At 37.4% G+C, this 26,314-nt stretch overlaps 1 protein-coding gene and 1 long non-coding RNA gene across 4 annotated transcripts in view; one reads left to right on the forward strand and one right to left on the reverse strand.

Annotated features, from left to right (window-relative positions):
* Window positions 1-17,577, forward strand: part of LOC309631791 — a 186,672-nt gene extending 169,095 nt beyond the window's left edge. The window contains exon 3 of the long non-coding RNA XR_014246540.1: window positions 17,372-17,577. This is a non-coding gene — a long non-coding RNA (uncharacterized lncRNA). The remainder of the gene's footprint in view (window positions 1-17,371) is intronic.
* The window catches only part of UMAD1 (UBAP1-MVB12-associated (UMA) domain containing 1), a 240,760-nt gene that overhangs the window by 60,247 nt on the left and 154,199 nt on the right, over window positions 1-26,314 (reverse strand). For all 3 annotated transcript variants that reach the window (XM_082398655.1, XM_082398653.1, XM_082398654.1), the window contains one exon: window positions 17,585-17,658. In XM_082398655.1, the coding sequence (XP_082254781.1) occupies window positions 17,585-17,658 (74 nt within the window). The remainder of the gene's footprint in view (window positions 1-17,584; window positions 17,659-26,314) is intronic.

Below are 26,314 nucleotides of genomic sequence, written 5' to 3' on the forward strand. Positions count from 1 at the left end.
AAGGGCTTGCATGCAAAACCGAAACTCAACAAGCCATTTTCAAGAGCTGAGGCAGGGATGATCGTTAGTAGAAAAATAAGTGACGGACAGGTTGCCAGTATTTAGTCCTCAAATCTGAATATTCAAAATGTAAAATATTTAATATTTCTTTCAAAAATGAATGCCAGTTTATATTTTTCTTCCTTCACATTTATTGTTAGAAAATTTTTATTTCAAGTTTGGGTTTTGACTTGACTGACAATTTCAGGCAATACATTAGAAACCAAAAAGTTAGTGGAATTATACATTTTATAATCAACACCTAAAAAGATCTTGAGATAGAAACAGAATATTCCTCTTAGTCACTTATAATGAGGTGAAGTAATAGGTTTAAATATGTCAGAAAAACTAAGCATTCTCATATTCTGCTTTTATCCATAATTTATCTATAATTTAGCCTATAATTCTCATATCATCTTCAGATCTCACTCTCCTGTAGCTCTACCTTTCTTTATTAGTAAAACTCCTTAACACTTAACTCGACTGAGGAAAGCAGTAGCATGGCGAACTGATTCATTTGGTTAATTGATGGTTAGCTGTGTGATGCCCTGAATTTTGCTTGAGGGACGGACTGCCTCTGAGATATGGTTATAGCCTCCAATCCTGGAGTTCAATTATGGCCAACTGTCTTACATGATCTTGCAATGATGAACTTTTAAATGTATCAATATAACAAAATTTTTTCACCACAAATCTTCCACAGAGCAATAACCCCAACATTCTAGACATGGAGAACAATGTTTAACAGAGCCTTGCCCCAAATAAGTGTTTAAGAAATACTGAAATAAATAAAATGGTCTGATAGTTCAAAATGGACTTGGATAAGGAACTAGGGAATTATCTATTAACGAGGCTAAGCAGGTTTTAGTTAGGCAATGATAAAAATGCAAAGTTACTCATCGGATCTTTTAGTGACTAAAGAATGTTACACCAGAATCTGAATCCATTTTTCTTTCAGAGCAAAATTACAACTATTGAAGTTGAAAGCACAGAATCTGATTTCGGTTCTCAATGTCAATAGGCATGAAGTGGAGGTTTAAAAAAACAAGTAAAACTCATGGAGATTATCCAACTAATAATGGTGCACCTCCTTCTGTTCTGATTCACTGGCCCTTTTTGCACAAGTGTGATTTCTGAGGGTCTCTGTAGGTCTGGTGTACAAGTGCTGAAATTCTCTTTCGCTGACTTTGGACTTGAAAGTTCACCCTGGTGAAGGCTACCCAGGCACTGGTTAACTGAAATGCTACTGCCATTGCTTCCTTCTTTCCTTCCTTCAACAACTATTTATTTGACACTTATCATACGTAAGTACTGTTTTTAGGCATTAGAGTTTCAGCAATAAATGAGACAGAGAAGATCGCAGCTTTCAACAATCTTACATTCTTCCAGTTATTACCTGTAACTTGTCAGATATAGCACACTATAAGCAACTGCTGAATGTAAACAGTATTTGATATACTAAAAATGGGGAATTAAAATTGTAAGGAGGGGCTTCCCTGGTGGCGCAGTGGTTGGGAATCTGCCTGCCAATGCGGGGGACACGGTTTCGAGCCCTGGTCTGGGAAGATCCCACATGCCGCGGAGCAACTGGGCCCGTGAGCCACAATTACTGAGCCTGCGCGTCTGGAGCCTGTGCTCCGCAACAAGAGAGGCCGCGATAATGAGAGGCCCGCGCACCGCGATGAAGAGTGGCCCCCACTTGCCGCAACTAGAGAAAGCCCTCGCACAGAAACGAAGACCCAACACAGCCATAAATAAATAAATAAATAAATAAAAGTCAATTAAAAAAAAAAAAACAAACCAAAAACAAACAAAAAGATTTAAAAAAAAAAAATTGTAAGGAGTAGCATAATACCCATGGTCTAAAGAAAAGTTTCAGATGCTTATCATTTACTTATTTTGCCAACTTCTTAATTCTTGTGCAAGAAAGTCTTGTACTATTTTCAATAGCTAAGGAAGGCAAAACACATACCAAAAACACTTAGGAATCACTACTTAAAAATAAGAGAAAAAACACTTAAAATCACTTTTTAAAATACCATTTAAAATCTGTCTTCAGTCAGGAATGGATGCCAAAACAGTCAATACAAAGGAGAAATGTCCAAAACACAACAGAGTTTTGAGGAAAGGCATAATACATAACAGAACTAAGAGCCTCTTTAGGATTTGGGAATCAGAATCATCACTGAGCCTGCCTAATGGGAATGATTAAAGATAACCTGAAAAACTAACAGAAACTATGGCAGAACCTGATGTAAATAATTCAGTTTGGAAAGATGGAGTAACTTTACAAATATACTCCCATTAATCCAGCATTGAAAAAGTAAGGAATTTGTCCAAAGTTAAGAGTGTTTCAGTACTACAGTAATGAGATGAACAAGTTATTCTGTCTTTGGTCTAATCTAAATGTTCATTCTTGCATGCAACTAATATTAAACATTTACTGAGTGCCTGACGCATGCCATGCATGGTGCTAGGCACAGAGAACACAATGCTGAAGCAGCCAGGATCCCCAGTTCATGATGCTCCTGGTCACCATACAAGGAGCCAGAACACAGGTGTGTAAATGTGCGGAGGGAGCAGAAGAGAGGACTTTATGCCGCCTGAGGGAGACAAAGACGGTGCCTGAGTTGAAAGATATTTGAGCAGGAGTTTGAAGGAGGATCGGAACTACTCAAAGTGTTCATGAGGGGTGAGGCGTAAAGAAGGCACTCCAGGAAAAAAAGAAAATTGCACGCATAAACTCCAGGAGAAAGGAATATGCTCACGGCATGGTAAGAAACCCCGTAAAATGACAGAGGACAGACCTGGATGTTTATACACTGGGCAGGGCCAGATCATGAAGGGACATGCACACCAGACAAAAGTTACTGGATTTTATCCTAGAAGAAGCTAAGAGCCCCCTATGTCATCAAATAAGGCAACTACGTGGTCAGATCTGTGGCGAATGGACTGAATGGAAGTAAGACTAGGGACGAGGAGGCTATTTCAGAAAGTCTTTGCAATAGTCCATGTGAGCGACAGTAAGGCCTGACCCACTGCAGGTGGAGTGGAGAGGGAGAGGACAGGACAGATAAGTGAGCTAGAAACGAAGTGACTTGGTGATCAACTGCGTTAAGCTTGGGGGAGAGGAAGAAGTCAAGAGTAATTCCCTGGCTTCCGACTTGAGAAGATACCTGTCTCCACGCCAAGCATTCTATCAGCTTTCAGTTTTGGATTTTGGCTCCCTGAGGCTGGTCACTGCTGATCTGTCTCATTCTCTCTGTCCTAAAGAATGTCCTTAGGTGCTACAGAAATACAGAGGCGGCCACCACCACCTCTGAGTGACGATGAGAAGGAAGCACCACCGCCTGTGCCTCCCTGCCTGGTCTACACAACCTTCAGCAACCACACCAGCAATCCTTCATATGGCGCCCATTTTAATTCTGTACACAAATAATTAAGTCGAAGTATAGTTATTATGGGCCCCAGGAGCACAAGGCACTATGGAAAATAAAAGCAATGTGCAGGTTTCTGCCGAGTTATGCAGGAAAGCAATACAGCGCAAAGCAGTGGTCAGTCAGGTGCAAGTCCAAATTCCAGCTCCATTACTGTTACTGGTTATATGACCTTGGGAAACTGATGTTCTGGGCCTTGGCTGCCTCTTCTATAAGATATCTGGATAATATAGCCTATCTCATTGGTAAAAATTAATGAGATAATACATGTAAATTTCCTACTAGCACCATGCCTAACTTATCGTAGATTCAAAAAATAGTAAGTAAATATCCTTCTTTATTTCCCGTCCCCTTTTGACTACTCAAAGCCTTTCTGCTTCCAAACAGAATCCAGTTATCACCAATGGGTGTTTCTCTCTACTTCCCCATGTCTACTGTTGGCAAAAATGAAGCTTCTAAAATTAAAACAGGATGGTATCTATATCACAGACTGCTTACAGTCTATCCAATCATCCCTCTCTTCCTTATTACTGGACCCTGATTTTGCTGAAGGTGGTAAAATACTAAGCAAAAAAAACATTTCCTAGGGTCCCTTGCCACTAGGGGTAGCCTAGTGTGTGACACAGTAGAGTCAGTAAAACTCTTGTTAGAGATTATTTGGAAAGTTTCTGGACATAGGTATTTTTATTCTCCCTCAGCTAGCTTCCTTTTTCCAACTTCCTGGAAAGTCGTATGATGGCTGGATTTGCAATAGCTATCCTGCAACTATGAGGAAAAGATCAAGACTCATAAAATATGAGCCTTGACATACTTGAGCTCCTGAAAAATGCTTCCACCACCTTCCACCAGACTTCTTATCACATGGGAAAAATAAAGGCCTAAATTTAAGCCACTGCCTTTCAGGTCTCTGTAACTCTCTTCTGAGCCCAATTCCAAACTGACTGAGGAATTTCCTAAATTTAGGGATTTCCTTCAATCCTATTTTGGCACGAGTATCAAGGCATCAACCATAATTTCCTTCCAATTTAAAAAGAAACTCTTATTGAGTGTCCAGTATGTGAGATACTGTGTATGTAGACATAGAAATAAATACTACCTACTGACTCATTTTTTTAAAAAACATCTTTATTGGAGTATAATTGCTTTACAATGGTATGTTAGTTTCTGCTGTATAACAAAGTGAATCAGCTATACATATACCTACATCCCCATATCTCCTCCCTCTTGCATCTCCCTCCCACCCTCCCTATCCCACCCCTCTAGGTGGTCACAAAGCACCGAGCTGATCTCCCTGTGCTATGCGGCTGCTTCCCACTAGCTAGCTACTTTACATTTGGTAGTGTATATATGTCCATGCCACTCTCTCACTTCGTCCCAGGTTACCTTTCCCCCTCCCCGTGTCCTCAAGTCCATTCTCTATGTTACCTACTGACTCATTTAATTCTTACAGTAACCCTGCAAAGTTAGTAGTGTCATTCTCATTTTACAGCAAAGGGACACGAAGGTCTGAGAGGCTAAGTACTTTATCAAAGGTACCTTAGTGATACAAGGCGAGCCAAGATCGGAGCTCCATGTCTATCTGATGATGAAGTTCACATCCTGGCAGCTATCCATGCTACTACAGGGGTCTGTGAACTCACTACTGTGAGGAACTATGACTCCCAAGACAATGTCTCTCTAAATTAAGTACTCACTTTTTTCCTAGGTCGTCCGTACTGACATCTAAAATTCAACTGGGAAACCATCTTAAAATGTATATCTAGCGCATGAAAAAACAGTGTGTAGCAGGAGACCATGAAGTGGTTGATGTGGCAAGGGTGAGAGCTGCCTATGCCTGAGGTACACTCTGCCTGAAAGCAGCTAGACAGGGCTGACAATCTGGAAAGGAGGCTCCCTTTACCTGGGGCCTCCAGTCAACAAGGACCCTGAAGAAATCATGTTAAACTGGAAATCAGCGTGTGAGCCTGAGGCATCGGAGAGAGAGAGTAAGTAAAGGTGCCCAATGTCATACACATTCTCACAGTAAAAAAAAAAACTCATGATCTTGTCACACGTAATTTTTTAAAAGAGGAGTGAGAGACAAAATTGGGAGTTGTGTACATCTCTTATAACCTATCAAAAAAACACTTTAAATACAGACTTGTTCTATATAAGTATTAGATAAATATACATCTAAATGCATATTTTAACTCTTTCTTCTTCACAATGAATCTGAAGCAGCCAACAAGAAGATTCACAATAAATTTAAAAATCATAACCAGGAAAAATATAAAATAGGAATATGAAATAAGAGGAAAATAAAGTAAGCAGACATATATCCTATAGGGTCCTAAACAGTTACTAAAATTGAGCTGTAAATTTAGGTCTGAGCATCCTCTTGCCAAAGGAAAATGGAAAAAAATGACTAGGTACAAAATTCACAATGGCCATGAGAAAAAGAGAATATTACCACCTCAGGAGAAACAAAATATTTTCTGTTAGCATAAAAGCAATAAGAAATCAGAAGACCTAAGTGGGACTTCTCACCGGGGAAACTATATAACAGAGCAGACAATGTCTCAGCAATTCCTCCATAGTAAATGTCACAGAGTATTCCACACAACAGTTTCTCACAGAGTTATTCAATCAAGCTGAAAAACAGTTCAGGGAAGGCAATCTGTGCAGGACTGAGGCAATGAGATAGGAATATACGGCTCTCCAATGGGCCAGCTTGATCTAGTAATAAATCCCAGAATATCTACATGAACAAAGAGACAGCATTCTCTTTAAATTATTCTCCAACCGAAACCAACTTAAGAAGTAGGATTATGCAACAGTTTCCTGACTCTTTTCAGTTCAGAAGTTCTGAGAAAGTTTTCAGGGGCTTTTTATTATTATGTAAATGGTACTTCAGTCCACTGGCACTGTGCTCTTAGGTGTAGCACTTATGTGCCAATCTTTCGTCCTTCTCCAAGGAGAAATAGGCATTAAAAGGCAGAGAAAAGGTAGGCTGCATTACTTTAAAAAATTATGGCTTTTTGCTTTTACATTAGGAGGTTCTACTACACACACTTTCTATTATATAACTAATGTTAGAGAAAATTTATGAATTCACACCCATAATGATTTCTTAACTAATTTAAAAGGCAATGAGTGAAAGGCATGTACCTAAGAATATGACATTCCAAAAATGGACATTAAACAGTCCTTGAACAGGTAGAAATTAATATCAATTATGAACAGCGTAGGTTGAACACAGGAGTTCACTGAAAAAAAAAAACTGACGTATAGTAAGAAATGGGGCCTGTTAGGTCTGGAAAGAAATGTAAAATCTATGTAAATTTAGCTGAGCTTAACTAAGGTGTAATTTTTTTCTATGTATTCATATTGATGCACTCTCATAAGCATATTCACAGGAATCCTCAGTAAGGTACAAAGTCGAATATTCAGAAAATGCCAATTAGGCCAAGTACATACCTGCATGCCAGTTTTTCCACTGCATAAGGAGTCAGATGAAATTTATCCTTCAAAAAAGAGTCTCTAGTTGTGTGTGAAGACAACATAAATATCGTTGTGCTTTAACTTAAACTCTCTATAGAATCACAAGAAGTTACGACTGTAACATGAACCAAAGGAGGAAAAAATAAGGACCATTTGATACTAATTAAAAAACAGGGGATTAGAAAAAAGATGGCTGTGGGAAATAGGGAACAGTTGTTCTCCCAACATGGACCTCTCACCCTGCTGATTCTGTGGTTTTTAAAACTACAAAAGTGAAAACTGGAAAAATGACAACAAAATTACTACCAACAGATAAACAGAACATTCTCTATGGTTTTTAAAATAATTTCTAAATTGGAGATAGAAAACTAAATTTGCTAAGCAAAAAGCCAGCATTTCCACATTTTAGTTCCTCCTTCTAAACACATACAATAAACACACATATTGGATCTAATGTAGCTCCATCCAATGCAATTACAGGTTCCCATTCTTTGAATCTAATTGCAATCAATTGCAATGAATCAACAGATGAGGCAGGTGATTAAAGTCACATAACTTTAACAAACTAAGATTGCTAAAGTTAAATAAATATCACTGTGGTCACTTTAAGCTACCTAGCTTCATCAAGCAGAGCTACAAAAGCAGCAGGTTAGCAGGTTTCTGGCAAGGAATAATTGGTGCTGAGCAACAGACTGTGTACATGAGCAGAAACATTGCATAAAACTCACATTGCTGGCTTACCCACACCATATGTGCATTTTGGATGGAAACAGGGGCAGCTCTCATACACCTCACATAGTTTGGCCTTTTCTGGCTAGGATGAATAAACACTATGTTTCAGTGTGCTAGTTAACCCCAATGGAAAACAAGAAAATACTAGAATTATGACCTCTCAATTCTAATTTTTTTCCAGCAAAACTGAAACTAGGACAAAGACATAGTGGTAACAAAAACATACAAATTTGAAGTTATGGAAAATATCTTTACAAATACTGATAAGCATGCCTCAAGTTAATTCATCTTGCCAATGTTTTGAGCTATCAACAACCCGCAGTAATCTGACTGTCAAATATAAAAGTAAAAAGTTTATAGATTTAAAGAAATAACAAAGTATTTTAATTGTTCTTTACCAGTGGCCAAATTTATCATTTTCCCAAACAGACTTTGTAAGCAAGAGCAAGGACCGTGAAAGTGGTTTTTGCAGTCTGACAAGTTACCTCCAAGGACTTTTGCACAATTCCTTCCTAACAAGCATGAAAGCCTGATTAATCAATACCTAAAATCTTCATTATGCAGCAGATTCTCCCCCTCCCCCCTCTCTCCATCCCCCAATCAAAGCAGCAGTATAAAGGCTGGCGTTTGGTGGCAAAATTCCAATTCACTTTCCAAAGAGGTAAAGAGCCAGGACTTCTGGGGAGGAAAAGATCTCAGACACTGCATCTAATCCCCCTACTTCACTGACTAAGAATTGAAGTTGAAGAGAAGCTTAGCAACTTGTCCTAGATCAAACACTTGGTGAGCAGAGGAATCCAGCAAAAATGTACTTTCTACTATATTATATGGTCCAGTAATTCAAGTGAAAATAAAGATTGGAGAGATGCACTCTACAAAATCTTTTTCCCAAAAGGTATCTTGCATAGCAGGATAAATACATCAAAGAATTAAATTTACCATTTGAATGATATAAACAGTGCAATAATCCAACTGTGCTTCATTTCCCAGTAAATCACAAATTTGAAATGGTTCTATATTAGGAGAAACAAAAAACAAAAATCCTTGCACTCATCTTGGATAAAATTATATTCTCATAAACTAACTGTTATAAAGGGAGAAATTAATATCTTCAAACTAAGAGTCTCAGAATCATAGATATAGAGGAAAAAGCAAGATTTGTAGACAAATACACGTTCAAACCAGTAATCCACAACCTTTTGGGGGGAGGGGGAATATGACTTTATAACTGATACAGTGACACTGACAGGTAGATCAATGAGAACAGTCTGGGCCACGTGATTTCCAATGATATGTGAAGAATAAACTCCAAGTCACCTCACTCTTCTCCCTGCTGGAAAGTCCCCTAGGTGAGAGGACAGATGTTTTGACAAACCATGATCAGATGTGATGCTCTGTGATCAACTAATTAAGAGGTCTTAAACTTAAATAAACCAAGGCAGGAAAGTACCTAAATATCTCCTAAACATCATCCTCAGTAGACTGTGCCATCATTTTTACTGCCATCCAAAATAGTTCTTCTGTTAATAAGCAATATCCTCACCATCAGACTTACTATCATTTAAAATATAAGATATACTCATTATAGACAAATAGGAAAATCCGAACACTGGACAGTATGATTTAACCTATTTATCTATCATTCCAAAGGCAACTACTGTTAATGTTTTTATGTATTACATCATCTTTTTCTGCACAGTTTTTATATAGCAATAATCATACTGTAAATATAATTTTGTACCTCAAATCTTCTAACTGAAATTATGAAACCAAGAGTCTTCATATTTTATTGAAAACTAATCATAAATTTCACTTATGAAAACTAAAAAATATTCCATTAAGTGGATTGCCATCTTTCTGCACATACAACTTCTTGTGGATTTAAAAGATTATTGTCTCAGAATAGAATCCTAAAAGTGGAATTACTGTCAAAATATATTAACATCTTTATGGCTCTTGATACTTGCCAAAATGCTTACCAAAAATGGTTGTACCAATTTAAACTGCCTTCAATAGCAATTCCCATTATACCTGTATTTGGACTATGAATATCTTGTGAGAATTAACAGTTTCATAATCATCTTTATACCCCCCATGAGGCAGGAGATAGATGGGCCCCAGGCTGAACAGTTTCTCCCCTGTGGAAAGAAACTCCGCAATAGCAGAAACTCCATAAAAGCAGGATGATGGAGGAGGCTGGGCCCTGCCCAGATAAAAGACCAAATATTCCTCATTCTCGAAGTCAAGGAGACCCCCCCCCGACTACACATGCGCAGAAAGGCCCCTTGGAGGTCAAAAAGGGAGGGGGCACCACCCCATAGTAAGTGATGTCAACTACCCATAGGCCTCTTCGCTAGAATCCTTCTTGGCTAAGAGATGCGCATGCACACAGGGAAGGACCCTGAGATATAACAAATACGGACTCAGAACCAGGCAAAGCAAGATGATCGGTCAAAGGAAACCCGGAAGAAATGCCCCATAAATGTGATTCAAACTACCACGAGGGCGCGACTCTCTCTCTGAGCCCGCCCGTGTGTCTATCCACACGTACTGTACTCTTTTTCCTCCTAATAAACACTTTACTTGCTTCACTACTTTCCGTCTCTATGTGGAAAGTCGCTTCTACACAGCTGATGGGCCAGGGCCTTGTCACCGGCCACTAGTCCCTGGTAGTCTGGTGGCTAGGATTCAGCGCTCTCACTGCCGCTGCCCAACCTCAATCTCTGGCTGGAAACTGGAATCCTGCTTCAAGCTGCCATAGGCTGAGGCCACCCGAGATCACCCATACTTTAAATTTATAAACTTATAATACCATAATTATACTAAAAAATTCTTAAAACCGAAATCCTGACACCCAGTGGATGAATGTTTGCTATTCTTGAAACTATTCTTGAGAATCACTTGAGTCTCTTTTTTCCTATACCACCCAACCTCAATTCTTTTCTACACACAAGTAGGTCTTTAATAGGATAATCTTATACCCCCTTTTAAGGAGTGGTAACCAAAGTCTACATCATATGGAATTTACAAAGTTCAAGGATATTCTCATTCATTTTAATGATTATATAAAAGAAAAGAACAAGGAAATTCATCCCTACTGAGTCTGAAGGCTCCTATAGCTTTGTTGAAAGACATAAAGGAAGTACAAAAACACATTAAAAGAAAAGCGAACATTTCATTCATATGTATTCATTCTATATCTTTTACAAAAAATCAATTTTTGTTCCCTAAATTACTCATCTATGAATTTCACATGTAACTCAACAATTTACAAATATGCAAATAAGAAATTACAAATACTGTGTACTAGATTGAGATGTGTGCTTCAAATGACATGAATAAACAAAGTCCCCCATATCTTTACTGTACTTTCCAGGGATTCTAATATTATGCACTTAACAATCTTAGCAAACACTTTGTTGTTGTTGCTACTACCTTACTGTTTTTGCAACTGCTATTAAATTTCCTAGTACAAATTGGCTGTAAGATTATTTTAGATCTTCATTAAAAAATTTATATTAAATACGCAATAAGCTACTGTGGTTAACAGAAGTTGGGAGATTATTAGTGTCACAGTTTATTATAAGTAACTTTTGTGTCTTCTGTCAGTATAACCACAGTATCTCAATACCACCAGCTGATAATAATCTTTATAAATCCTACTTTGCAGCTATACCATCTGTTAGTGATTATTTTATACGTCTCCATATGCATATGTGAATTAGTTGTCACTCAAAACAAATATACAAATGGAATTGTGGTTTTGTCGGGAGTTTTTTATTGGCTTGTTTTTGTATTTTGTTATCTTTAGGCTAGTGAACTAAATAAATAAACATATTCCTCTATCTTTGAGACCAAAAATAAATGCAAATTTCAGTTATACAAATACAAACTTCCAGTTATAAGTCATGAGAATGTAATGTACAGCATGGGGAATACAGTCAATAACACTGTATTAACTTTGTATAGTGACAGATGGTTAACTAGACTTATTGTGGTGATCATTTTGCAATGCATACAAATGTTGAATCACTATGTTGTACACATGAAACTAATATAATATTGTATGTCAAATATATTTCAATAAAATAAAGAGGCTAACAAAAATGCAAATTTAAAAATACTTTTTTAGTACAAATAAAAGAAATTTAAGTTCAACAAACAATCTAAAAGTATCTGCTAAAACTGGTTAAAATTAATAGTCACCAAAATTGGATATAATTATATTAAAAAACTGATATTTCCATATTCATAGCTCTCAAAGTGCACCTACAAACCAAAAAGCAATAGGTCCACTAGTAAATTAGTAGCTAATATGGTTCCAGTTTTCACCATATAAAATTAGACTGAAGATTAGAAAAGAATGACTACTTACTTACTTAACTTGTAATGTTAATTCCCTGAAGAGATGAATCATAATGACAAAAATTCAAAACCAGGCCCCCTATTAATCTGTGGGTTTATCCCCCTGAGCTGTAAATAACCAGGCTCCTACAGTAGCAGAAAGCAATAAGTAGTTGTAATGTCATTACAACTCACTACCAAAATTTACCCAGAAAGGCAACAAGAAAAAAAGAAGGAACAGAAGGAGGAAGATAAACTTCCAATTGGATAATTAGTTCTAAATTATCACTTTTTCCCCAAGTACTAGAGTCTAATGACTTTAATAAGCCCAAACACAGTTTACAGGAGCTTTATACACTACATACCAAAAACATGGTGAATTCTGTTAAGAGTTACCAATGGCAATTAAAACATAAGATGAAAGCACAACCTGGGAGAAACCACATTTGATGACTAAATAGTTCATTGTTTCCTTAAGTTACCCTATTTTAGGTAATGATACTTTAGGATCATATACAGGGAAAGCTAAGGTACAAACAGTAGTACATAATTAAAGTCATCATTAATAGAAACCCTGAAATATTTAGAGAGGGGGATTAAAGAAGAGAAAAACGTACTTGAGAAATTATGATTTCCTGGAATGAATGCTATATTATTTTCAGTTTCTTGAAGTAATAAGTCCCACTAATTACTTACACAAAAAAATATGCTGCTTTTCATAGTCTTTTGTTTATTAAAATAAGTTATACTCCAACTTTGTAAAATTTAACTTATTTGATGCCCAAACCAGATCTCCTTTTTTTCAAATTATATTTCATCTAGATGTTAGAATTTCCTTGATGTCTGTGAGACAGTTGTACTTGGAGAGGCAACACAGTTTTGAGGTATACTTGGGCTATATAAAGTGTAAGGGAAAACATCACAGACTACTTAACAAAATATATATATACATTTTTAACATGTTTATTGGAGTATAACTGCTTTACAATGGTGTGTTAGTTTCTGCTGTATAACAAAGTGAATCAGCTATACGTATACATATATCCCCATATCCCCTCCCTCTTGCATCTCCCTCCCACCCTCCCTATTCCACCCCTCTAGGTGGTCACAAAGCACCGAGCTGATCTCCCTGTGCTATGAGGCTGCTTCCCACTAGCTATCTATAACAAAATATTTTAACTGCCATTAAAACTACAGTATATATGTATAACTGATTCACTTTGTTATAAAGCAGAAACTAACACACCATTGTAAAGCAATTATACTCCAATAAAGATGTTAAAAACAAACAAAAAAATACTACAGTATAGCACAGGCCAGGTTTCATTCATTTTTTAAAATATTTTATTACCTGTCATTGAGATCCATGTGTGGAAAGTAGTTTCATACCATGATTTGCTTCTGTATGTCTAAAATGTTCTTAATGAGGGATTTCATTTCACAGGAATTTATATTAATCATATAAAATTAATTGTATAAATAGTAAAAAAAATTTTTTCATGGTTCAAAGCTCACCTAATACATGAAGCCTTGCTTGATTCTCCCTAATGATATTTCTTCCTCCACTAAAGTCTCAGTTATCTTTGTAGTTATGGAATTTAAGAAACTTATTTATTCCACTTTATATTATAATGACGTGTGGAGTTTTCTAATTTTCATGAATAGATTGAGAATGTCAGCTTCTATAAGTTAGAATCACGGAGTCTTACATATCTTCATATCCTCTCCGCCCCATGTCCATGTCCAACAATTCCTCGAAAATAGTAGGCAATCTACATGTTTATCTGAATTCACCAAAAAAACTTTTTGGGGATACTAAAATCTACCTTCTCCAAAAGGTCTTTAGAAAAACAACTTATGTTTTGGTAATTAAGAGTGTTATTTTGAAGCTCTATGGAACCCACACTAACTGACCAAATATGTTTTCGTTATAAATAATGTTTCAACATTTGTTGTATAGCCATTAAAAATGAAAATAATGAGACTTTCCTATTAGGTACAATAGGTACAACGTTTTAATCAGATGTATGTCTTTCAAAATATCAACTGAAATCATTATACTTTGCCTTGCTAATGTATTGAGTGTCAAAAATAATCTAAATTAACAGATTTTTTTTTTACGGGTAACTCCTAAGAAATAAAAGAAAAACATTTTTTTTACAGTGAGAAAAAAATAACTGTGTGTTGATAATGTAAGATGGAAAACAGAACTAAATGAAGAGATTTACTCATAAGACAGCATTTGCAGAAGACCACTTATTATTCATGTATCCATCTAGAAATCATTGACTGGGCACCTATGTCACACCATGTGTGTCTGTGCGGAGGCCGTAAAGGTAAAGAAGGTGGAGTCTCCACCTTCCAGGAACTCACACTATAGGGAAGTCATAAAAGGCAACACAAGTAGTAAAAGGACGCTGGGGTTATCTCTGGCTGGGACAGCAGGGAAATGAGTTCACAACGAAGGTGACACTTGAACAGGGTTTTGGGTTTAAGCTTTATTCTGTAGATTTCAAGGCATTTGCGGGCCTGAACTAAAAACAAAACAAAACAAAAAACCCCCTGCTGTTCTTTTTCGGAAAGGGATTTGGGAAAGAAGCTGCTTGTCTAATAACAGTCAAGTGGACAGATGAGGATGGAGTATGAGGAACCAGATTTGGAAGATATCTGAATCAAGAAGAACATCAACATCAAGAATCAACAGGACTTGATGATAAATTTGATAAAGGGGGGCGGAGAACAATGAGTCAAATGACATTTTTAGGCCTTTAATTTGCCAAGACACATGATGACATTCAATGAAATCTAGATTATCAGTTAACAGCTGTTTATTGAGCACCTTCTATGTTCCAGACATTATTCTAGACCCACAGTCTATTTTCACTGTAGTCAGGAGAGTCAGTCAGACAGTAAACCAGTGGATAATCTGAAATAGTGATAACCTTGATGGAGAATATAAAACAGGGTTACGTGAGAGTGACTGGGGGAAGAGACACTTCAGCTGAGGTCCTCACGAAGACTGGCACTTGAACTAAGACCTGAATGATAAGGAGGCAGGCAAGTGAGGCTCCAGTAAAGAAGGGGTAGCAAATGAAAAGGCTGAGATAGGAAAGAGCTTAACATCATCAAGGGACAGAAAGGCAGCTGGTGGATGGGGATGGGGTTTGGGGTATGAAGAGAAATGAAGTCTGAGAGCACATGCAGCTCCTTATAGCCCATTGTAAGGAGCTTAGCAGTGATTCCAGTTACAGTGGGCAGCCAGCATGTTTGAAGCCAAGGAGTGATGTGATCTGATTCAATTTCTGTGGGCTGTGAGGAGAACGGACTTAAGGGGGAAGAATGGAGGCAGAGAGTCTGGGCGAAAGTGGTGGCTTAAATTCCTAGCAATGCCCATGTTGAGAAGGGGTCAGAGTCTGGATATAGAGGGAGAGGTGATAGGACTTACGGGTGGAACTGCATGTAGACTGTGAGGGAAAGAAAGGAACCAGGGGTACTTCAAGGTGTGTGATTCTAAACCACTATATAAAGAGTGGTGTTATTAAACAGTGATGGTGAAAACTTGAGCAGAGAGAAGCTTCAGGGTGGTGGGGTCAGAAATCAATAGTTCTTCTTTGCTCAAGTAAAGGCTGAACTGTTTAGAAACTTGTAAGTGAAATGGCAGGTAGACAGCTGGATACAGTCTACAGCTTTGGGGAGAGGTCTATGTGGAGATATACTCTGGGAGTCATCAGACTCTTCAAAGAATTGAAAACCATGAGACTAGATAAGACTCATCTTGACCCATCAAGGTAGATTATGCGGGGGAAGGGGTAGGAAACATGAAGCGATGTTTGTGGTTTTAGATTTTTAAAGCAAGGAATAATAAATTCCATTTTGGACACTTAAGGTGGGGATAAGTGATTAGTTGGCTTTTCTGTGGTGAATCACACTAGCCTCTAAAAGTATTTTAGTATTACCCTCTTGTACTGTGACTTAACCCTGTCATCTCATTTGGAGTCTCCCTATTTCATTTCTGCTACATCAGTAAGCTCTCTGAGAGCAAACGGTGTCTACCCAATCCCCAGCAACTATTCAGAGAGAAGGCACTTTTATCTGTTATACCATGAGTATAAAAATCCAGTCTTAATGGTTAAGAATTGATTGTATAGTGGAGAGACTAGGAAGTAGCACAATAATGAGCTAGTTTCAAATCTCTGAGGATCTATTCTCAAAAGTTTCTTTCCTTCAAAATTAATCTTGGAATTCTTCCTATCAATAAATCGACTTTGAAAAATAATTGAGTTCCGCAGACATTTCCACTGGATCACATACCTAACTAAGCAGTTAAACTCAAGTAATCACGGATGATTTCTAAACCATCTTGGTGGTTCTTTCCTAAAGCTCAAATATATCAACCTTTATTTCCTATCAAAGATGCTACTTATGTTCAGTACACAATAAATATTTGAATAAATAAAAGAGATCAAGATGCTTCAACATATAGACAGGAAATTCTTCTTTGTCCTTGTATCTTTTTTTTCAGTACTATATACTCAGCCCCTTGCACAGTGCATTGAATACAGTCAGTGCTTAATAAATATTTGTTGCATGCATTAATAAAAAAAAACAATGCACAGTTTTATGGGAAAGATGGCTCTTTTCTTCTTCTACATCAATTTAGTTCCCATGTAACTTCTTTAAATGTTTTTCTCTTGATTATAAAATATTTACTCACTGTGGAAAATATAAATACAAAAAAATCTCTCTTAAGATGAACATTACTCTCTATAACTCATGATTGTATTTATTCATTCATTTAACAAATATTTTTGACTTCCTGTTCTGTGCTAGGCTTTGCGGATATGGTGATGAATCAAACAGGCCAGGTTCCGTTATGTCACTCCAGTTGTATGCAATACCCTCACGTTCTACATGTAGAATATACGTAGAGGTGTGTCACCACATAGAAGGTTTCAAAACCCATGGATATCTCTTCCACTCTAATAGTTAGCATTCCCCCAAAGTCTTAAAAATGACTATTTCAGTGATTAAATAAGGTTAGTATGTTTCTACACAGAATATGAAAGTATGTGAACTACACTTTCAAGTACCCACAAAGAGCAAATAATTTTCTCAGGTGGAAAAGAACAAAAGCCTTAGTCTTTTTACCAAACAATGTCAAGGAGTGTACTTTGATGGTGGAAATGCTAATGTAAGACAGTTCTGAATAAGTTATTTTCAAACCTTTCTCTATAGGTTCATATATTACCTATTTATTCAAATGTAATAGAAAACAATCTCTCAAGTAAAAATAATTCACATGTTTTAACTTCAGTGTTCTATTCCTCTATTTCCAACAGAGAGTTTCCATTACCAGCACTGGGAAAAGCTTAGCACTTAGGAAGTCACTCCTGCCTGCCATACCCTGATTTTCAGCAGATCACCTGTTCTCCTGATACCTAGGCACCTATTTGCATAGCAAGAGTGGAAGTTACTATTTATCCTCAGAGGTATACATAATCACATTGACTTATTCGGTTTTACACCAAAAGGACTCATTGAGTTTCACTTACCTCCAAAGTCTCATTGCCTTCTATGCCTGAAGTTTTGCCTCTTGCTGCCACTCCTTGCTCATGAGCTGTATCTCCTATGAAGCAAAAGAAAAAAATAAAACTTTAGCATACCACTGAGGCCAAACTGTCTACTATTTATCTGAAATATCTTTTGTATGTTTTACATTGTGGAAGCAATTACTATTTCCTTTGTTACAAAGTAAATAAGTTAATATTTAAGAACAGTAATTTTATAAAGGTCACAGAAATCATCCGTAAATACACAGATATACAATCTAAACCAGAAATGTATCCTGCTTTATATAGGTTTACTCTGGAAAAATCAAGTGAATTTATATTTTGTAAATCAAGTCATATTTCAAATAAACTAGGAAAACTTATAATTTGAAGATAAAGCAAATTATTTTTAAACATTAAAAGTCTTAAAAAAAATTCTTTATAATATGAATAACTGTCCTTCAAATTTGTTTTCTAATAAGGTTTACTCTTTATAAGTGTTTATTTGGGTCTCTGTGGATTTGCCTCAGAGTAGATATATATGTTTCCATGTAGTAATTAACCATATGTCAAACAATTTTTACAGCAGGAAAGAACAATGAACAAATTCATAAATTAGCATTCAGTTAATAGTTTGATTCCTAAAGGTGGTGCCTGGGAGGGTTATATTATTTAAACAAAGTTGGTGACTAGGCTGCGTCTAAGGACATAGGACAGACAGAAATACAGTTAGGTAAGTACAGGCATAATTTAATGTATTCGTGTCCTATTATAATGTATTAACTAATAATCTGTGATTAACACATGGTAGGTAAAGAAATAATCAGCGTACTTCTTAAAAGCATAATGAGAGGTTAATTTAGTAATTTGTAAACTGCTCTTCCCATAAAATTAAGCCAGCTCAGGAATGTCTACAACAGGGAAGATTACAAAATTCATATATTATGACTTGGCTGACGCTAAAGGTTAGGAATTTGTTAACATAGGGAAGGTCACAGTCTTCACTGGAGGTAACAAAGTATGAAAGTCTGGGCTGGGCTTAACTTTTCCATAGTGAAACATAAAAGTTTAGTTTACCAATGGCTATAGTCAAGAAAGGGCCCTGTGAAAATTTTAAAGAATTAAATAAAATTCTGTTGAATTCTAAAACCATAAAGCAAGAATTAAGTTGGTAGTTTACTTACTTAAAAGATAAAGGAAATCCCCCAAATGTTTAAAATCCAAGCACATCATGCATATTCCAGCCTACAAGTGGTGTTCTCAGCTAAGTACGGCATTATTACTATTGGGCGGAACCCAGCCCATAGTAGGAGGCGTTCCATAAATACTAGCTGAGTAAATTAGTGAACTTCTATTTATAGTTTCTGGTCTATAAAACTGTGATAATACTAAATGGTATGTAATAAAAGCTTTATTTGAGCATACAGTTAGTGTTTTTCCTCTAAAACACATTTGTGAAACTTAAAAGGCAAATTTATTAAATACCATTATGATGTATTGTTATTAGTGATCTGTACTTGGAGCATAACTTGTTAGATTTTAAAAACAGTTAATGATTTTTTAAAAGAATCATATTGAAACAAAAGCATTAGGAACTTTTAAATTACATCTATAGGATAATAGAGTTAATAGTTGTTAAGTGAAAAATTATGTCAACTTACGTTTATGACCCAGGATGTCAAACAACAATTTTGATTGATTTTTTAAAGTTACTGTTTAAACTGACCATTTATTTGCACATCAGGAAGAGTCTTATTTTCAGAAATCCCCCTTGTCTTTAAAGTTAGGGAAAAGCTAGCCAACCCCCAGTTCACAGATGGCAAAACCAATGCACAAGTTGTTTAGTTTCCCTGGGTAAAGGCAATGAGACCACTGAGACCACAACAGCATGAGCAGCCAAGGTAATGCAAGTCTCTGTATATTGAGGTCAGGTGTGTTTAATAACTCACATGCCTGAGGTTTATACGGAAGTATGTGGCTTCCAATATGAAAGGTCATTTACTCAAGAAAGATTTTTTTTCACCTTTTAAAATGATTATTGGGCCATCCCCTAGCCATACAAACACTATTTGGCTGAAATCATTCAGCACAAAGTCTGTGCTTCCTTTGCCAGTTTCTGATTCCAAGGTGTGTATCTGTATCACACTTTCTCCATTTCTCCCTACTGCTTGAATAACCAGAAAGGTTATCAGCCAGTGTTCTTGACATCACACAACACATCTGCCTGGAAGCAACTGTACAATCGCTATTTCCTGGAATGCCATATCTGGCGATGACTCAGGACAATAACTGATTACAAGGAAAAAATGCCATCTGCGAGATGATTCTCTATAAACAAAGGCACAAAATGAAAACTACACAAACAACAAACAGAAAAGAACAGGTCACAGTGAAATATAACTTTTGAAGTTTTCTTCCTCCCACTGAAGAATTATTTGATCATGGTAAAAATTCAGTTATTTTCTCTAACTTGTTATAACCCACATGAAAGTTAGATACTTCAACAATAAATAAAGATGCATGTGATGAACGTGAAATAAGGTACTTTAGTTTTCAGACATCACTTAATTCTAATTTATGTGCTGTATAGATTCAAAAATTTCATTTGCAAGTCAGCTGTTTAAAAGGAAGGACAAAAACAACAAAACAGATGCAAACTATTACATGTAGAATGGATAAACAACAAGATTCTACTGCATAGCATAGGGAACTATATCCAATCTCCTGGGACAAACTATAATGGAAAAGAATACAAAAAAAGAATGTCTATATGTGTATAACTGAGTCACTTTGCTGTACAGCAGAGATTGGCACATTGTAAATCAACTATACTTCGATAAAAAATGAAAAGAAACAATAAAAATGTTCACAGTACTTACATTTCCTAATGTCTTGTTTAAAACACCACAATTGATTCTCACTACGGCGCAGCAAGACATCCTCCCCATTTCCCTCCTCCCCCAGTTTACGGTGAGCCTGACGGCAGAGGTGCCCAGGGACTCGCCTGAAGTCTCCCAGGAAGAAGTCAGCCACAGTGGGAGCAGAGCCGAGTCTCCTGACATATCTGGGGGAGACTGTGTGGCCTGGTGGAAGGTTCCAATGGATGGTGGCTGAGGTGGGGAGAATCAAGCCCCTAAACTGGGGATCAGTGGGAAGAAGAGCCCAGGGCTCCGAAAGCTGGTCCAACCCCACGGGCCCCCCTAACACTTCTCTCTACTCCATTTTTCTTCCATAGGCCCCATGGCTTATCTGGTCTCTTCCCTTTCCACTGATAATGCCAAATACTCCTGATCAGAACAAGCCTCTGTCCTTCCTTCTGGTCCTTCAAGGCACACACACGGTCCCCTTGATACTTTCCCATAAGTTTGAAAGGCTGGAAACAGTTTTATAAGAGGCAAAATCCCTCTTATACTACAGCTATGCAAGTTTCTTGGTTTAAAGTGTAGTTTTTATTTAGAGTGAGTAAACGAGAAAGGCCGTATATGCATACTAATGAAGCTCTTTTAGAATTTAAAGGACTGAAGTGAAATTCACCTGTATTTTAGATTAGTGGGGCTACATAGTAAACATTTTAGGCTTTGTGGGCCATATCATCTCTGTTACAACTTCTCCACTCTATCATTGTAGCCAGGAGCAGCCATAGATAATATACAAACCAATGCATGCGGCTGTGTTCCAATAAAATTTTGTTTACAAAAACAAGTTGAGTCAGGCTGTAGTTTCCAGATCCCTGTTTTAGAGAATATATACACTCCACCTTTTCTAGGATAAAAAGCTGAATTATGGTACATAAGGAAATGAGAAAGGGACATCATTAGCATATGATCATGATCCCATTCTACTGGGTGAATCTGGTCGAGGGAGAGGAGAAAAGTGATGAAGAGTGAGCACCAGGTACAAGGGGAAGTGAAAAGAGCAGAAACCCTCAGTGATGGGAGGGGAACCTGAATGCCTGTTTGGATCACCCGGAGGAGATTTGTTTTGGGGAGGGGTGATGGGTGAGTAAGGGAGCACCTTCACTCCTTAGGCCTCCTTCAATGTGGAGGGAACTCTAGTAACATTCACCCCAGCCTCCGTCCACTCTCCAATCCCTGGGTTGGTGATCTGGAAAGACTCAGCTGCACATGGTTCTCCCCTCCCCCTTCTCGTGGGGAGGACCAGAGGGAACTGGGCTCTGTCTGCTCTGACCCTCCACAGGGGCCTCCTCCCACTTGGGGAAGCCTGCCCCAGCCCAGAAGATCCTGTAACAGGATGGAGTTCAATCTAATTCTGGGGTTCAGATTAGGAAACCCATCTGCTCCTTGATGGAAGCCACATTCTTCAACACTAGCTTTATAGGCAATAAAGATGAGAATTTGGTCTCCATCTGTTTTTTGGGTTTTTTTTTTGTTTTTTTTTTTTTTACTAAATTGGCCAGATCTTATCTGGGTAAGAAGGGTGTTATTATTGGAATGCCCTAGAGTCCAACAAGACTGGGAATGGGCTGGTATGGACAGAATTGGAGCCTGCCTACATATGAAAAGCTGTGAATACAGAAATCTGTTTTCTTTCTTTTATTGGAGAGGAATTATCTAGAACTTCATATCTGAGAATGCAGTCTACAAAACACTAGTTTCAAGGGGTTTGCATGGAAAAAATATTTCTGTGGTCAAAAGTATGAGAAAAAGCTACAGAATGCATTCCCTTCCAACTGATTTCCAATGCACTGTAACATATTAAAGGCTCTGAGAAACTCTACAGTAAAGAAACTAAAAAAATTTTTTCCCAATGTTTTTGACTATAAAGCCACTTTATTCATTGGATACCTATTAAACATCTTGCAGAGTGACACACTATGGGAAATGTTGATAGAACATTTCTGAAGTTAAAACTGAATATGAAATATATTATTTTTACCAGACTTTTAAGAAGACTCTCAACGTTGCCAAATGTGTTATTTAGCTCTTGAACATTCATTTTATACAATGTTAACTCACACTTATTTTCCTTTAGATGATTCTTTTCACAACTCCCTGTTAATTCATTTAATTGCATTTGGGGCAGACTTGCAGAATGGACTGCATTCTACTACATGATTCTGATTCCAGAATAGCTGATAATCTGCAGAGGAGAAAAGGATAGCCAGACACCTTGAAGACACAGGAGAAAGCCCCAGTGCTCAGAAATATCTCCCCCACAAATTCTACCAATTAGAGATTCATTAGGGTTAATGAGCTCCTCTTTTAAAATGCAAATACCCTCTGGGAGTGTTGGCTTGTTAGTCATTCACCAAGTGAAGTAGTGGAAAGAACAGTGGAATGGCCCCTCCATTAACTCCTTTTCATTCTTCAGTCACACACTCATTATCCAAGGCGGCCTGGCACTGTGGCAAGAGAATGGCTTTGGAAACGATAGAACAAAACCCAAATCCTTTACCAAATCCATGACCTTGTGCAAGTTACTTAACTTCTCAGAGCCTCAATTTCCTCATCTGAAAAATGGGAAACATGATACATAATAAAGCTATTATACAGATTAAATGAGAAAACATGTTAAACACTAATTGCAGAGAAGAAGGGAGAGAAGCTGGGGCAAGACAAACATTTGGTCAGGTGTTGGTGTCAATTGCTGCTCTGCTGTTGTGAGTAGCGGTCGCCATGATCTTCAGCATAGCAGAGGTGAAAGAAGACGCCCTCTCCCGCTATCTCATTTAGTGCCCGTGGCAGTGTTGTGAGGTAGGCTTTGTTATATCCTTTTAAGAATGGCAGACCTGGTGTTGGAATCCAAGTCTGCCGACAATGCCAAATCATCACATGCTACCATGCAGCTTCCCATTACTCATCAAAACCTGAGTGAAGTTATCCAACTCAGTTTCACACGCTTTACATTTAAGTCTCCTCCAGTTCAGTTTCATTTTCCCTTCCACTTTTTCTAATACTGTGCACTTGCTTCCAGTTTTCCACTATAATGAAGAAAGGAGGGATAAAGAGAAAGCAAAAGTACTAATTGCTGAAGACATGCCCTGCCCAGGAGCCTGCTGCTGTCAGGCCAGGATTCTGAAGACAACTGTGACCCCACAAGAAAAGAAGCCAAGAATAGGAACACCTAAGCCATAGAGGGAGGAGCGCAGTTAGCAAACAAATGGAGGAAAAGGTTCAAGCTGACTAGGAATGAAAGAAAAACAAATTAAAATGGCACCAAGAACATATTAAATTAGCATACCAAAATGATTATACCCAAATTCGTTAAGGATACTTACAACTAACACACTGGCATCATTCTGATAATGAAGTGAATACTCAGTAAACATCTGTTGATTCAACTGTATGTGGGAGGGGGACAATGAGAAAGATAATTCTACACACACACTCACTAAGGGCTCATAAAAAGTTGTTAAAACATGAAGAAAAATTAAAATTAAGGGTTCAGTAAAACAGGCAATGTATTTTATAAGACATCAGTGTGGATTTTAATTTTAACACGTATTTATATACAACTTTTAGGCATCATGTTAGATTTCAACATTATGACTGCTATTAAAAATCATACAGCTAAAACTTTGCTTACTGCATTGAAAGCTTAGGGTCACACTGGATACTTAAAGGCACTGACTGACTCACAGAAGTAAGAATACCAGCAAATCCAACTGAAGTCAGACTCACTGATCAGTCCTCCTGGCCTGCTCTTAATTAACTTGTCCTAGGATTCCACAGATTTCTTTAGTTCTGAGTCTTGTCACTTTGTAGCTATGAGTAAAAATTTTTCTGGAAGATTTTAAGCAATCTAAAAACATCAATTAAGTATTTAACACTATGTTTAACAGTTAAGCCCAGGCATTCTTTTAGGCTGGAAGACTAGAAACTCAAAAGGCCAAATTAACTTTGTACTTGTACATTTGTACAATATTGTATCACGCTGTACAAATATGCATTCAAAGGTTTTTTTGTTAACAGCTTTCTTAAATCAGAGTAAATTTACATACTGCAAGAGTACGTTGGGCTGATCATTCCTGACCCTGAATCCCAAAATGATGCTGAAAGAAAGCTCTACACAAAGGGCGGCTCTGAGCAGTCCTCGGACAGGTTCTATAGGCCCTACTGCAAACAAACAGGACTGACACGAAAAGGATTTTCAGTGCGTATGGTTTGAAACATAAATCTGTAAATAGAAAAAAAAAAAAAAAAAAGGCTCACTCTACCAGTTTATCTGGTATCCTGAAACAAAGACTCAAATGTTCTGCCTGTTGTAGGTGAAGATGATGGCATTGATCCATCACCAATAATGCAACCTAGGCTGGAGATCACTGGCATCAAGTCACTCACACTCAAGAGTGTCCCGTCTCCTTTGCAACCAACAGAATAAGCCTGTAGAATTACTTGTTGGTGTCAGGAGTTCTGCTCAGTCAGTTTTCCACATAGAAAAATAAGTGACCCCATGAGAGCAAATGTGTGTTTCAACCTATAGCATCAGTTGGTCTAATCAGAGATATTAGGTAGGTAAGCTGTCAATCGCTTGAAACTGAGTTCTTACATTGATCAAAGAGTTGTAGTGTAACAGAAAACTGCAAAGAAAATTTCTAGCAGAAACAATAAAAGCAGTACATGAAACATTACAATCAGCTTCACGTTCTTTCATTCATTCAACAAATATTTGTTAAATACCTATTTATGTGCCACATTATCATGCTGGGCACCATGCGAACTATAGCAATGCCATTCCTGCCCTCACAGCATTTACATTCTAGAGGGGATTTCAGCCAAGAAAATGGAAATCACAAAAACTGGTTGTAAAAATTAGCCAAAAACTGAAAATTATGGGAGTACCAAATCAACTAAGGAATAGAAATCTGAAAGAAGCACACTGTGGAAAAAGTGGCCAGCTGTAACAAAAACAAGCTTCATATTAGGGCTTTTCTTCCCTCCAGGTCCTTTCATTAAAAATAAAGTATGTATCAGTCAGTATCATTACTTTTAATGGAAGTGAAATATATAAACATGCTCTTGTATCACACAAAAGTTTGAAGAGAATATTTCTAAAAATACCAGGATTACTTGAAGAAAAGTTGATATTAAAAAAATGAATCACTTGCAAATCACAACTAGAAGCAAAGCCACACGTGGTGGATGTGATGAGGTGGCATGATGTGATTAATAGATGAAGACAACGAGTTTGCTTTCAAAATGCAAAAGAGGCTGGTTGGCTTTACTGAAGACGTCACACTTCTCATTTAGTTATACAATATAAGTGTGTGACATCACTGTCCTGAGGGTCACAATATGTCATATTTAAAATGCTTATATAAGACAAGAGATTTGGCCCCTTTAAGAACTCAGGTAAAACTAAACACCACAAGGTCTGAGGGAGAAAGTCCTAATCTGTTCGCTGGTCTACTAACTAGAAGCAGGTAAAGAGCAACAGTGAATCAGCAATTAGCCTCCTGAGGAGGAAGGACCCTGACTGGGCCTGGGTCAAAGATGAGGATTGCGAACTCAGGCCTGACCATCCTTTGTTATATTTATGGAACTTTTAGTTGGGCTATAATATACAGACAGAATGGAAAAGAAAGTGGATCATGGGCTAGCCTGGGATGAATGTGCCTTAAGGGAAAGCAGGGGCTGAAAGTAGCAGAGAGCAGGACCTTCATATGCATCAGCAAGTAAATTATGAGACATCTCCTTGCCAGTGGGGCACTGCACCTCACATTTCAGTATGTGTAAAAATCACCTGAGGTGCAAATTCCTGCTTCTCACAGGA

The sequence above is a fragment of the Balaenoptera borealis genome (assembly GCF_965194805.1).
Source record: "Balaenoptera borealis genome assembly, chromosome: 7".
In the NCBI taxonomy this organism is placed as follows: Eukaryota; Metazoa; Chordata; class Mammalia; order Artiodactyla; family Balaenopteridae; genus Balaenoptera; species Balaenoptera borealis.